Here is a 16271-nt window from a genome sequence, read left to right as displayed (position 1 = left end):
CCTGTTGCCTTTGCTTGAGAAATCTGTATGGTAAATATTGTTCTCTCAAAGGAGTCAAAAGAAGAGTCTATTAATACAACTCAACCAGCCAAAGACTGAAGTATTTGTGGGACCATCTCTCAAAGCCTTTTTGAAGTAGGTGCACTGGACCACTAAGAATTAAACTGTCCTGATTATTAAATATTCAGCTTGGCCTATCAACTTGTTTGGTTCTTAAATACATGTGAAAACTCCTACTTCATCTTTTTATGGACAAATGTGTGGATTTAGAAAGTAAAATAACTCCCTTGAATCTCCCATGTTGTTTAAAAGTTTAGTGACACAAATAGTTCCTATTTATTCCAATCATTACCTTTAGTCGAACCAATAATCTCTGTCTCATCCACATGGCACTGAATAAGCAGAGATCCGCACATACCAGTTTCTTTCGTGTAATAATTTGAAGACGACTTTCTTGCATGAAGGCAGGCAATGTTGCTGAGTTTAGTACATTTGTCAAAAATCCTCCGTGAGTTATGTCCCCACAGTGGACACTGAGTCATTTAGCAGCCATGAGATCTTCCCAGCCAAGGGGCATTTAGAAGGAAAGGCTTGGGATGCCTGGGTGGCTCAGTGGTTTAGTATCTGCCTTTGGCTCAGGGCGTGATCCCAGAGTTCCGGGATTGAGTCCCACATAGGGCTCCCTGTGGAGAGCCTGCTTCTCCCTCTGACTATGTCTCTGCCTCTCTCTCTGTGTCTCTCATAAATTAATTAATTAATTAAAAATCTTTTAAAAATTACAGGGAAAGGCTTTCATTTCATATATATAATTTGTAGATCTCTGAAATAATAGAAAACATTTGTCTCCCTAAGTTTTATCACTTGTATTATCACTTAAAGAGGAAAAATCCTAATGTCCTAATCCCTGGAATTTGTGAATGTTACCTTACATGGCAAAAAGGAGTTAAGAAAGCAGATGGAATTTAAATCGCTAATCAGCTGACCTTACAATAGGACCATTAGCCTAGATTACCCGGGTGGGCCCACTAGAATCACAGATGTTCTTAAATGTGAGGGAGGGACACAGAAGACTCAGAGTCAGAAGGTGGATATGAGGAAGACTCAGTCAGCCATTGCTGGCTTTGAAGATGGCAGGGGGCCATGCCTCAAGAGATGTCGGCAGCCCTGAGAGCTGGAAAAGAGAAGGAAACAGATTCACCCCAGAGACTCCAGAGAGGAATTCAGCCCTTCAGATACTGGATTTTAGCTGGCTGAGATTCATTTCAGACATCAGACCTGCAGAATTGCAAGGTGATACACTTGTGTTGTTTTGAAGCCACTAAGTTGGTGGTAGGTAATCTGCTACAGCAGCAGTAGAAAACTAAAATGTCCAATTAAGACATGAAGTTTAAATGTACCCACACATCCCATCTTTCCACTACTTTTCAAAACCTTGAATTCCTCACTTATCCATATAATCTTACCTAGAGGATGATTTTACAGAGACTTTCCAGAGAAGGTAACAAAAATTATGATGCTAATCATTCATCTTTGCTTTTTTTTTTTTTTTAATTTTTTTTTATTTGTGATAGTCACAGAGACAGAGAGAATGAGGCAGAGACACAGGCAGAGGGAGAAGCAGGCTCCATGCACTGGGAGCCCGATGTGGGATTCGATCCCGGGTCTCCAGGATCGCGCCCTGGGCCAAAGGCAGGCGCCAAACCGCTGCGCCACCCAGGGATCCCCATCTTTGCTTTTAAAGGTACAAATAATATTGCTGAGGAATAACAAGGTTGTTTATTTCTTGTTCTTCATGTAAACCTGTAATGTATGACAATTAATTTGTGTCACTTAAAAATAAACGCATTTGTATATATTATTAAGTGTGAGTAGTATTAGTCTGGCTAAGCAGATAAAGCAACTACCTTATAAATTACCTTACTAAACAACCATTTAGTATGATTAACCTGTTTCCTTCTAAATTCTGTGTGTATTACTCTCAGAGACAAACCACTTGGAAAATATCCAAGTTTTGTGGTCCATGAAAAAGAAAAAACAAACTGTTATTTTTAGTGATTTCCCTGGGAAGCAGGCAGAGATAATTTCTGAGCTATGACAAAATACTGAGTCAACCAACTCAGAACATCCACCTACCAAGGAATTATTATTCAGGTCCATCTTCCCAGCAAATGGCCCCCATGTTGTTCCCACAGGAAGTTGCTGTCGACTCTGGATTTTCCGTTCCCCATCTTTCTGAAATACTTCCAGCTCTCCTGCAGACAATGAAAACAAGAGGTGTTTAGGGCACTTTCACATGTGCTTTACCTACAGCCTCCTCTTTTTCTAAGTTTGCTTTACACACATGGTATTCTCCGGATTCATATTAAGAGAATTAATTATGCTTGTCTGAAAAACAACTGATCTTATTATCCGAGAGGTAAATAAAATTTGCCCTGATAATTGTATTTAGATTTAGTCCAATTTCTTCCTTGCACTTTTTCACACACATTGTCAACAGACGTCAATTCTATGTAGCAAGTCCCAAAGAACCCGAAATAATAACACTACCTCAAAGAGCACTGCTCTAATGCTAAAACAGTTAGACAAAAGAAAGTTACGACAATGGCTCAGAATTAAAAATCTTATATTTGATGACCAATGTAACTAAAAATTATAACTAATGATATATACCTTATGCAATGTTATTATAGTTACTTAAGACTCATGGGGAGCATCTGGAGAAATTTGAAAGCACTTGGTAATTTTCTGAAATCACTACTAGTTTCAAGGGATCAAATATCTACAGGTACAAAAAGTAGATATGTACACCTTTTCCCAAGTAAGAAAAATGTTTCATCAAATTCATTATCTTTTTATATTTGGTACTTGATATAGATTCTATGTTACCCAAAGAGTTTGGACAGGAAACATTTATGAAACAGCCAGTTTTGGATGGTCTTCCTTTCATTCCCTCCAAACTATTACATTAAGATCATAAAAGGGAAATAGGAAGTAAAGACATTATTCACACAGGCATAAAGTAGGAATTCATCAAGTGCTTTTTAAGAAATTTATTTAACAGATACATGAATTAATAAAAAATAAATAAATGAAAACTTCAAAACTTCAGAGAATGACCATCAGCCTAAAAACTGCTTGGGATAAACAAACCAACAAAATCCCCATCAGGAATTGGAGTCTTTCTCTTTAAATAATTATATCTATAATATTTATGTCCTGGCAGTATCACCATAGCATATTATCATAGCAAAAGGTTTATATTTTAAAATATTAATCTTAAAAATATAATTTATTCATTTTTTATTGGCACATCTTCCTAACCTGCTCAAGAGTAGACATGAAAATGGGAAGGAATGGATTAATAAAAGTATAAATAAAAACCCACATATAACAGATAGCCAAGAAAAGTTCTAAATAAAACAGAATGCATTCAGTAATTACATTTTCTAAGTGATCTATAAGTCATGATAGGTAATATATTATAAAACTTTTGCCTTGGGATCCCTGGGTGGCGCAGTGGTTTAGCGCCTGCCTTTGGCCCAGGGCGCGATCCTGGAGACCCGGGATCGAATCCCATGTCAGGCTCCCGGTGCATGCAGCCTGCTTCTCCCTCTGCCTCTCTCTCTCTCTCTCTCTCTCTCTCTCTGTGACTATCATAAATAAATAAAAAATTTAAAAAATAAAAAAATAAAAGTTTTGCCTTATTCTGGCCTTAAGTTCTTCTCAAGTCTATAACTTTAAATATGCAGATTTAATCTTGATGTTTTCCAAAGATTTTACTTATTTGAGAGAGAGTGCGAGCAGAGTGAGGAAAGAGGCAGAGGCAGAGGGAGAAGCAGACACACCGCTAAGCAGGGAGCCTATGTGGGGTTCCATCCCAGGACCCTGAGATGATGACCTGAACAGAAGATTGATTGAGCCACTCAGGCGCCCCTAATCTTGATGTTTTCAAAAGGAATACATCAACCTGAGTTCAGTTAGACCTTTCTTTATTCCTTTACATTTGTGTCACCTTTGTGTCACCTCTGTTTAACATCATTTAAAATACTAGGCATTATTTTTCACTTTTTTATTATTGCTCATCCTGAAAACCAAAATCAAAGTCAGCTAAACCACAGTCAGCTAAAATATTATGTCGTATTTTCTTTGTGTTCATATGAAAATATAAACTTATCTGTATTGAGATAATGAAGATACCATGAAAATAATCTCAGGTTCACAGTAAACAATGTCAAATCAAGGACGACACCTCCATTCTCCCTTCTTCTCTTCCACCCTTCCTCTCCCACTTGTCAAATATGCTAAAAATGGAAGAAATCATTAAACTCATTAAGACAGACAATGTCCTCTTTTTTCTTTTCATTCTGATATATTGGTAGCTAAAGATGATCAATAATTAGGAAAAATGGATCCCAAAAAAATTCTGTAAGTCTGAGCTTCTGAAATGTAGCTTTCTAAATAGAACATTTGCACCAAATAATATATTAATGCTTAAGTAACAAATCCAGAGTCCAGGGAAAATGGAACATAAAAAATTAGTCTTCTGTAGGTAGAATAACAAACCCATTTCTGAGATTTTCCCCCTGAAAATGTTTTTCGTCCTTGTACAATCTTTTTGATTAGTGCATTGGAATCAAAGGCCTTATTCACAAAATTCTCCAAGGCAGAAGATAGCTAGCAACCTATTACGAAGTCAAGAAGGACTCTGGGAAATGTCCCTCAAAGCATGCATTCATATTCATATGTGATAATGTAGTTATTTCAATCTTTAAGATATTTTTTTCTGTTAGGAAAAAAACTGCTTAATTTCGGATAGTTCTTTGAATTTTTCAACCATACTTACTTAAATTTTAAGCAATTCCTTACAATTTACCATTTAAAGATAAAATACATTTCAATCCCTCAGCTAAACCCTCATTAAGAATGTTCTTTTCTACATAAAAGTGATGCCCAAATAATTTGCTTGTTTTTACACACTCAAAAAAAGTCATGTCACATTTAAGTGATACCAGAGAAATCAGAGGATCTTTGAAAACCTTTTAAAAAAAGTAATTCGTCCTCTCTTTCTGCCACTGACATTTTTCATTCGAAAAGGGTTCAGACTCAGTCAAACAGTGACTTCTTATCTGTACCTATGGATTTACAAGTAGGTCTTTCTTTTAATGGATTAAGAACTACAAACTTAGGGCAGATCATAAAGTGATACCTAAATATCACCAATGTTCTTGAGGTGTCTTTGACTATGCATTAAAATTTTAAGCAAACCAAAACTACTTTTATGAGCTCTTAAACATGGCCATAACAGAAAGTCCAGTTAACTGTTCAAGCTAACAAGTCAATCTTTTCAACTTTATTAGGTAAACAGGCAAATCCCAGTCTCCTTTCTTGCTTATAAGGAAGTTATTTTGAGGTATGGAAAAATCCATTCTGTTGCTGAAGTAGTTAAATAAAAATACTCATTTAATCACAACAGTGTTAAAAAAACCGCAAGCACGTTGCAAATAATTAGCATTTATACACTACCAAGGCTACCCGGGTTAATGATAGAGAATACGACACTGTATAAATGAAAGTTACATTCAATTTAACTTAGATTTTGGTTAACAATATATTTAATTTTTTTCAAAGATTAATAAGTGTAATGAAATAGAGGAAACATTATTGTGCTAAAAATAAGATTAACTTTTAGTCAACTGCATTCAATAACCAGCTAAATGGCCTTGAATAGAAAAATTCTTTTCTGAGTCTTTGTCATTGGTAAAGAGGGTTTTGTACTCACTTGTTACTTGGTAAAGTGCCCATGACACCATGATTTTCTCCCCCCAGATATATCATGAGAGGTAGAAAGAACACTGGGGTTGTAGGTCAAAGAACTGTGTCCAACAGTTCTATCATAAAAATGGATGTTTAATGAAAAGATCAAATATTCCAAAATCAGGAAACAAAAGTTCCAAATTTTGTTTGATTTGTTTATTCACTTTCTTTTGCCTCCATACATTAGTTTTTTGATTCTTTTATTCTACTAATATATATTTAGTATCTGTTAAATATCAGACAGTGGGTTACGGCCAAGCACAAAGCAACAAGCAAAACAAGCCTGGACCTTGGACAAATTTCAGGAAATGTAATCCATAAGGCTTGGGAAGTAGGCATCATAGAACTTAGTGATTATTTAGATTTTAGGAGTTAAGGAAGGGAAAAATCTAACAATAATATTCGGGTATGTGGCTTAAGCAAATAGGCCAATGATCATGTATCTTTTGAGATAAAGAACACACGCAAAAAAAAAAAAAAGATTTAAGGACAAGATGAGAAGTTATAGTTTGGAAATACTGAGGTTAAAGTGACTGTAAGGAAGGCAAGAGGTGATTTTAGGTGGGCAGGTACAAGCCTGGGACTCAGAAGCAAGGTCTTAACTAGAGTGGTAAATTTGGCATTTTATTCATTACTTAAAACTAGTTTTAATATGGTAATAAAAGCCGTAAGATTGTTCATCCAGGACAGAGTGTATCAAAATAAAAGAAGGAGGCCTAAGAGAGAGAGTTCTAAGGATCTTCAAAAGGCAGAGTGATAGAGGAACAGGAACAGAAAATTAGAAGTGGGGCACCTGGGTGGCTCAGTCGGTTGAGGTTTCAGCTCAGGTCCTGATCTCATAGGTGATGGGACTGAGCCCTGTTTCTGGGTCCATGCTCAGTGAGAGTCTGCTTGGATATTCTCTCCCTCTGCCCTTCCCCCATCCATTCTCTCTCTTTGTCTCTCAAGTTAAAGAAATCTTTAAAAAAGAAAAAAAAAAAAAAGAAAGAAATTTAGAAGTGCAAGAGAATAGAAAGTAGATAAAGCAGCCAATGGATTGATTGAGAATGTAAAGGAGGAGGGATGAATCAAGTAATCTGAAAATTTATGAAAGTAAGAAAATAACTGGAAAGATCTCTTTTGATGAGATGGAAATCATGGATATCTGGAGTGAAAGGAATTTTGCAAAATAGGAAGACAAAACACAGACTGGAATGAGTTCAAAAGTGAACTGGAGAAGAGTCAATTGAACAAGCCATGTTATCCTGAACACAAGCCATGTGATCCTGAACCCTTTGAACTTCAGTTTCTGCATACAGAATAGGAATTACAATATCTTCTTCATATGACTGCTGAGAGGATTAATTCACATAACACATGCAAAGTCCCTGATAAATATTTACTAATTCACCAAAAAGACACTGAAGCATTCTAAGAGCATGTCCACATACTTCCATCATCATCATATCTAAGAGGTTCTGTGGTCACAACCCCTCTTAAGTCTTCCACCCAAAATATACCCCACACCTTGGCTTATATCCCTATAATATCTCAAAGAGTCACTTTTCTTATCAGTATTCCCCAGGGTTCATCAAATCAGATGTAGATTACTGACCAGCTTCCAATTCAGGTTCCAAATCCCCATCAGGATAAACTTACTAAAACTCCTTGGTCACTCACTGGTACAAGTTCCTTCATGAGTTCCCTTTTGACCGTCCCAACTTGAGTACCTATGCCTGAATCTTTTTTTTTTTTTTAAGATTTTATTTATTTATTCATAGAGACAGAAAGAGAGAGAGAGGCAGAGACACAGGCAGAGGGAGAAGCAGGCATCATACAGAGAGCCTGATGTGGGACTCGATCCAGGGTCTCCAGGATCACGCCCTGGGCTGCAGGCGGCGTTAAACGGCTGCACCACTGGGGCTGCCCCCTATGACTGAATCTTAACCAAAATATTGCTCCACGGTGTCTTTCTGTTCTGCTCTCCAGAATATATTCTCTTCCCCTCTAGTCAAGAAAGTCTTTATCTCTAAACCTTCCTCCTCATGTCCAGTTTAACCCCTACCTTTCTGAGAATTGTTCTTGCTACCCAACAGACACTCTGTACGGCTGGCTGCCTTGATAAAGTTTATTAGTGTTCCAAGATCGAACCAAAGCTTTTTCTCTTTCACCAGATGTCTCTGAACTCCAGACAAACTGTGTTCTCCTTTTCTAGTATGCCATGGCATTTATAATCCAATGCTACACAATTTTGCAGTTAATGATCCCCTAGTGCTTTCCCTTTGATAACCCTTTTCACCTCAACAGGAATATAAGCCTCTTGAACTACAAGTATAGTTTTTAATTTCTGTTTATCCTTTGGTAATCAATATCATTTGTGACATGTGATCATTGCAAAATACAAATTGAACATAGTTGATTGGATGAAGATTTTCTTAAGTTCACAGATTTAATTTTAGGACAGTTAAAGTTGATTTTAAGGACAAAAATAACTTTCTTCATATGTGTCTCCTCGTTGTATTACAATAATCATATATTTCATTTGCTCAGCATTTTACTACATTTACTTATGTTACCTCATCTGTGAAATATGGAGCAGGATGAAAAATGAAGATTTTTCCTCTTAGCCAGTTCATATTTTTGCAGCTATTCCTCAAAAAGAAGTCCTCCCCCCCCCCCCCTTTTAACATGCTGGGTAAGTTTACACAAAATATTTGAGACACATAGGATGGACTAATCAATTTTGGTAAAAGATAATATTGTTAGTGCTGAGGGCTGTTTCTCTTATCTTCTTGATAATGCATACTTTTAAAAGTCTGTGATTACTCAAAGACTTATGATAGCCTCACTTAAAAAAAAAAAAAAAAAAAAAAAAAACAGCCCTAAGTCCAAAATCACTACCAAACATACTGCAGCTTTTAAGATATCAAACCACTTCTTTGCGCAAATAAAAGAAATTCACTGGTGGAAAGAAACACTTAAAGTCAAGAGAGATATCCTCAAATCTTATTTTGCTGAAGGTACAATCAAGCCATTGTTTGTTTCTTTTAAATAGGGCCCTTTTGATGCCTCTTTAGAAAGCAAAGTATATGAAAACTGTAGTATACGACAGGGGAACAGACAAGATGTGGGCCTTTTAGCATGGTTATCAACCATCATGCTTCAACTGAGTCCAGTGTTAAGTTGATGACATAAACGCATATGGTATTTACAGAACATCCCTTAACTCCAGCCTCGGATTCCATAGAAGGACATGGTTGCAAATAAATGAGACTACCGAAGATCATATTTCATTTGCTAAAAATAAAATTTGGATTGGTTTGAACTTGTTTTTAAATATATAACCAAATTTTAAAGCAGGCCACATGAATTAGCTCCTACGTTTATCAGGCCTAACTATATAACAGAGAAGGCTAGAGCGTCAGAACCCATATTTATATTTTCTCCATGGTTGGAAAACATTATACATCATGGTATCAAACATGGACAGCCCTGAAGTCATGCTGAGTTCAAAAAGCGCTGAAAGATTCTAAAAATCTCAAAACATTTTCAAAGTCAGCCAAGGTGGCTGAAGTATGGAAGAGCTCTCGCTATTTTATGGTTTAACCGTTTGACAGCTGCCCGCCAGATACATAAGAGGGTTAGATGATCATTTCACTGCTGATTATCTTCACAGCCAAACTGCAGTTTTGTCACTAGATGCGTGTTTTCGCAGGCATTAATAACAGCATGTTTCATCTGCATTTTAAGACAAATAATGCCATTTATATTATGCTATGTTGAGCCATCTCGAAGCATAGTTTGGCACAGGAAATGATAGTTCTTGGTAAGTGGCTACAAATCGCCTTATAGGGGTACCTTTTCTAATTTTCCTTCTCAATTTTTGAGTCATACAGTCATAACACACACTAAACTACAGTTTTGAACATAAACTTGAAATACGACATTCCCTATTCAAGTACTCCAGTCAAACCCTGATAAATCAGGCTGGCCATGCAGTGATCTTATCCCTTCTGACTCTTTAATAAATCGAACCTTGTAAGTTCGTACTGTTGGAAGTTGTCACTAAATGAAATTGTGACCTTATCCGGCGCATGAACTTATCCTGCTGACAACTACATTTATTGTGTGGATAAGAAAGGGAAAAAAAGTAAAAAAGAAAAAAGAAAAAAATGAGATATTTGATAATTCTGATCTTAGCCATATGTAACTCTAACAGATGGGATCTTTTTGATGTTCCATTAATGATTTGCCAAAGATGAGTCTCTACTTAGAGAAAAATGCTAACCCTAGGTAAGTGCTGGGGGCACTGCAGATGTTATTAAAAGTGCATGAAGAGGTACTGGGTGACGGCAGTGAATCAGAAGCTATTAGACTAACACAAAGAGCCCTGAATTAGCTTGTAATTGCACTGGAAAAGATAACATAATGGTGGTGGCAAAATAGAAACATTCCCTTTGCATGCATTCAGTGCCTAAAAACTCCAAAATAAGACACTGGAATTGTCTAAAACCCAGAGGAAGTTAAATCACTGTATTTCTCAAGAATAAAAAAGCACTCTTTGGCTACAGTTTCTAAAACATCATAGAAAACAATGTGTATAGCATCAAGAGGCAAGTTTACATGCATATGCTACCATATATCCACACGTATACAAACTCAAGATTGTTTCACTTCATTATTCTGGCTGGTTTTAAGAAAGAATTCTCAGGCTATGATAGGTCTGGATATTCTTTCTATCATAGAGCCTACTGAAACCTGCAAATCACCATTTTCAAGAGAGAGAAACAGAAGAGATAAAATGTGGTCCTAGGTAGTAAAGTAGAAAATTCAAGATGTTTTTAGAAACAAAATCATGATCTGAAATAAAACTAGAAAGCCTTCACCTGCATACTCACATACAAAATTAAGTTTTATATGCAGAGACCAAGTTCAAGATTGGGGAAAAAATTGCCATGTTTTGCCCTTTGCTCTTTGGTCTATTTACACAAACAGAAAATCAGCTCATCCCAGGTGTCTGAAAATATTCACCTGGAGTGTGACTGGCTCTTGCAAATGTTTGGAAGTGTCACTGGAAGGAGGAGCTGCAGTTTCTGGACTCTTTTCAGCTGCTGGAAGGAAGGAGGAGGGAGTCACCACTCTTGCTCAAGAAACCTGGCACAGTATGTTTCTTTGCTGCCAGAAACCCTCCCTGACCTTCCAGACACTACTCCTTGTCACAGGCTGACCCAATACCACTTCCTGATTCAAATCTTGAGGCACAGAAGGAGAATGCACTTTGGAAGGTTAGGGAGGAAACATCATAGATGAGAGGTCTGGACTAGCAGATATAAAAAACAGCAGCAGAGAAGCAACATCCAAAAGTTAGTTGACGAGCAGGAGGTCCAGAGAAGGGTCAGAGCCTGGAGGGCAGTGGTGAGACAGAGAAGGCCTGTTCTCTCCAGGAGGGAAAACTGTAAAGGGGAAACTCTGGGTACAAATCAGCCATAGATTCTGTTCGACTAAACAGAACTCAGAAACAGCTTTTCTTTTTTTTTCTTTTATTTATTCATTCCTGAGAGACACAGAGAGATGCAGAGGGACAAGCAGACTCCCTGTGAGGAGCCTGATGCAGAACTCGATCCCAGGATCCCAGGACCCCAGGATCATGACCTGAGCCAAAGGCAGGCGCTCAACCATTGAGCCACCCAGGCACTCCCAGAAATAGTTTTTTTTTTTTTTTTTTAAGATTTTATTTATTTATGAGAGAGAGAGAGAGAGCGAGAGAGATCCCTGCTCCATGCAGGGATCCTGATGTGGTACTCGATCCCGGGACTCCAGGATCATGCCCTGGCCAAAGGCAGGCACCAAACCACTCAGCCACCCAGGGATCCCCCCAGAAATAGCTTTTAAAGAACATTTGTGGGCAGCCCGGGTGGCTCAAGGGTTTAGTGCCTGCCTTCATCCCAGGGCATGATCCTGGAGACCTGGGATCGAGTCCCATGTCAGGCTCCCTGCATGGAGCCTGCTTCTCCCTCTGCCTGTGTCTCTGCCTCTCTCTCTCTCTCTCTCTCTGTGTGTCTCTCATGAATAGATAAAATCTTTAAAAAAAATAAAAATAAAGAACATTTGCTATAGAGCATCAGTGGGCCTGATCAATACTTGCAGTTCTAAATTTTAGGCAACGTTGACTTCCGTATGTTAAAATTGCATATTTTCTCATAAGTTACATTTATTAATTTAGAAAAAGATAGCTGGACTCAATGGAACTCTTCACAGGTCACTGCTGTTATTGAAATGCCACTGGCCTGCTAGGTATTTCTTTAGCTCCATAACCGGATATAGTCATTTGTTTCCCACTCATGTGTGTCATATTAATCCAGATACAGTCATTTGTTTCCTTGGAGTTTTTTTACATTGTGAAATGGTGTAGATGGAGATGAAAAGAAATATATTGATGAGCTTGAACAGATAAACATTCTTAAAGATTGTGATTAAACCTGGAAGGAAAGGTCTCCATTTGGAATGAGGAGGTGATTTGGGGGGCCACGATATTAGAGCGCCAAAGGATGGCAGAATGACTTGACAAATAAACAAATAAATGTGAGGGAAATGATAGTTCTACTTTGAAAGTCTTTAATCTAATCCAGGGAAGTAACAGTGCTCTATGAAGTACTCTCAGCCAAGAATAGAAATGTGCAGAAGATTAGTCTAAAAGTGATAGTTCATTATTGATTTTAAGTTTTTTATCCAATGAACAAGTACTAGTATCACTTTTTAAAAAGAGTTTCAAAAAATAGGTGGGCTATAGAACGATAAAGAGACTAAAAATTTGGCATGTTAACAATGAATATAGATCCTAGGATACTTGAGTTCATACCTCAGATGACGACCAATTCACCACATAGTATATTGAAATGTTTTGTGAAATCTTGATGTGGGTCCCCAAATTTGGGAGAGTAAATCCTGTGCAATACTAAACTGTATCAGTCACTTAATTCCCTTACTGTATGGCATCTTTAATAAATACAATAAATATTGGTTTGAAAATGCCTTCATCTACAGAAAGATTTAATATGTAGGCTATGATGCCAGCACAAAGTTTTGATTTCTAGACTTTGAACTCATATTGCTGAAAATATTGCTAATATCATAAAACACTTGCTAAAGATTTAGCAATATAATTGCTAAAGATCAAGCAAGCTGCTGTCATTTACTCATAATTATGGAGGCTTTTAATAATGCTTGTGTATCTTCACAGATATATACATTTGTAAGTTATACATAACTGATAAGAGTAATTTGGCCAAAAGCAGCTTCCTTGACACTCTACTTTTTGGGTACAATCATAGTCAATCTTTCTGTATTTCAAAGGCATTCGCTGTGTGGTATATTGCTTTAAATACCCATCATTAGTGTTATGCTTAAACCCTACCATTTTTTGGAAGTCTATCCATTACCCCCTAAATGAACACCTCCTGATTCATACAGCTTCTCCTTGCTGGAAGTTCAGAGGTGAACTCCTACATTATTAACTCTAATATTTTTCATCATTGTCTTCCATAGTGATCTGTATATTTATTATCTCTCTACATGGTACTTTCTATATACTCCACAAAGCTTTGTACCTAGTAGTTGTAGAAGCTATATATTATCTTCACTGCCTTGGGTTAAATCATTGTTTCTAAGGAGATCTTTAAATCAATCAACATCATACATACTACTTTTTCACTTTATAATACAGGATTTAATAGTTCCCCGAGAAGTAAATACAGTAGGTATAATTTTGCCATCATATTTACTGGGCTAGGGCTCAAAATTAAAATAACTTATTTATGTCACAAAATCAGTAGTGAAACTAGGACTCCCAATCCTATTTTGCTGGTGTTCTCATGCTCATTTCAGTTTATCGGACTGCCTCTTTTAAGAAATTTTAACAACTTAACTAGGTGGAAGGATTGACCTCAAGCCCTAGTATCATATCAGCAACCATTAGAATGGATTCATTTATAAGATTAGCTGCCAGTCAATTTGGAAAGCAGAATGTGAGTGCCTGGGGGAAGGGGCCACAGGGTGAGTTTTGAAGGAGGCAAGGTGGTAGAAAAGATTAAACAAACAAAACACTGAGAAAGCATTACAGGGCGGAGTGGCAAAATTATTGTTTGATTATCAGAGTTCACAATAAACTTTTACATTTCTGTCCCAAAAATTTCAGAGAGAAGAAATATGAGGTACATGGTTTTAAAACAGTGGAGTTTCTCCTCTTCCCTCTGTCCTTTATGATTATTCTTGAGAGAAAATAGGTATGAAATAAATAAAATAAAAACTTGAAAATCTAATTAAATATATCACATCAGTACTAACATAAGAAATAACATAAGCTCTTCTTCATAATAATACAGAGTATAAAAGACATTTTGAACACTCTAAAACAACTCCCCGGACCTTTTCATTTGGTTGCTAGCATTTTCTCTGAAGAAAACTTTCCGATGTGTAATTGTACATGGTGATTGCAAACTAGACTATGTGATGCTATTATGTTCTCCAGGCTGTGAAATATTTCTATATCCTACATTTAGCACTCAGTGAGCTAAGTAGTATATGTACTCTGTGCTGTGATATGTATATGTTATTCCTCTTCAGTTCCTCTCTCTTTTTCCTTTACCTTCCTTAGATTTGCTCCTTTCCAACATGAATATGAGACACAGAAATGCCAAACCTTGAAGGAGGAAGAAAAGGAAGGAGAGAGGGAGAGAGGAAGAAAGAGAGAGAAGGAGGAAGGAAACCAGCTAGGCAGGCTGGCAGGTATTATTACTCATGAGTGTAGTTTCCATATATTTAGAACTTGTTGCACAGATCTACGGACTGATCCCTTCCTTCACATACAAGCAACTGCCTCTGAAAACATCATTTCTGTGGAAGGACCCCTCATAGGAAGTCTTACCTATGCTCATCTGGGGCATGATCCAATAAAGCCATGATATCTCTCAGCTTTTGCAGGCAGAATTATTTTCAAGAATATTTCTATTTATAAAACCGCACTCAACAAAACTTAATTTTAAGTATATACTCATTTAAAACTGACAAAAGTTTCAATAGGTTAATCTCTTTTATAAATGAACACAATACAATGTTAGCATGGACATATAAACACATCATTATTTGCAAATAAAATTGCTTGTAAGGCAGAGGGTCAATGAACTAGAAAGAATTGCCTTGAGATAAAATTAATCCCGGGTTGGAAGAAACAAATGACTGGAATTTGTTGTAAATAACAGTTTTAAGAACATAGAAATTATAGCTGATGGTAAGCGTTTCTGTTCAATATTGTAAATATATTAATTTTAGATAAAATAAATAGTATTTGCCTTTCTTTTGCTGTTTCTTTCTTTTTTAACATACAGAGCTTTATTAATTTCAGGTGTACAATATAGTGATTCAAAACTTCCATACAACACTTGGTGTTTATCACAGTAAGTGCACACTTTAGTCCCCATCACCTATTTCACCCACCCCCCATCTGCCTCCCCTTTGGTAACCATCAGTTTGTTCTCTATAGTTAAAAGTCCATTTCTTGATTTGTCTCTCTCTCTTGCCCTTTTTCCTCCCTTGCTTATTTGTTTTCTTTCTTAAATTCCACAAACCAGTGAAATCATATGGTATTTGTCTTTCTCTTATTTTGCTTAGCATTATATTCTTTAGCTCCATCCATGTCATTGCAAGTGTGAAGATTTCATTCTTTTTGGTGGCTGAATAATATTCCATTATGTATTATAATATATATTTTATATTCATAATTAGAGATCTATATATATATATATATATATATATATATATATATATATATCACATCTTCTATGGACACTTGGGCTGCTTCCGTATCTTGGCTATTATAAATAATACTGCTATAAATATAGGGGTGCATACATACCTTTGAATTAATTTTCTTATATTCTTTGGGTAAATACTCACTAATACAATTAATGGATCATAAGAAAGTTCTATTTTTAACTTTTTGAGGAACCTGTTTTCCAGAGTGACTCCCCTAGTTTGCATTCCCACCAACAGTGCAAGAGGGCTCCCCTTTCTCCACATCCTCATCAACACCCGTTGTTTCTTGCATTGTGAATTTTAGCCATTCTGATAGATGTGAGGTGATATCTCACTGTAGTTTTGATTTGCATTTCCACGATGGTAAGTAATAATGAACATCATTTGATGTGTCTTTTGGCTATCTGCATGTTCTCTTTGGAGAAGTCTGTCCATGACTTCTACCCATTTTTTAATTGGATTATTTGTTTTGTTGGGTGTTGAGTTATATAAGTTCCCTAAATAATTTGGATACTAGCCCTTTATCAGATGTGTCATTTGCAAATATCTTCTCCCATTCTGTATGTTGCCTTTTAATTTTGTTGATTGTTTCTTTTGCTGTGCAGAAGCTTTTTATTTTGATGTAGTCATGATAGTATATTTTTTGCTTTTGTTTCCCTTGCCTCAGG

The 16271-nt window shown here is 36.6% G+C and overlaps 1 protein-coding gene across 8 annotated transcripts in view; it reads right to left on the bottom strand.

The window, feature by feature from the left end:
• ZFPM2 (zinc finger protein, FOG family member 2) overlaps positions 1-16271 on the bottom strand; it is a 457064-nt gene that overhangs the window by 226657 nt on the left and 214136 nt on the right. For all 8 annotated transcript variants that reach the window (XM_077846930.1, XM_077846931.1, XM_077846934.1 and 5 more), the window contains one exon: positions 2134-2252. In XM_077846930.1, coding sequence (XP_077703056.1) covers positions 2134-2252 — 119 coding nt within the window. The remainder of the gene's footprint in view (positions 1-2133; positions 2253-16271) is intronic.

Source organism: Canis aureus, chromosome 14 (assembly GCF_053574225.1).
Source record: "Canis aureus isolate CA01 chromosome 14, VMU_Caureus_v.1.0, whole genome shotgun sequence".
NCBI lineage: Eukaryota > Metazoa > Chordata > Mammalia > Carnivora > Canidae > Canis > Canis aureus.
The sequence above is the reverse complement of the archived record's forward strand: the minus strand, read 5'-3'. Positions and strand labels throughout refer to the sequence as shown.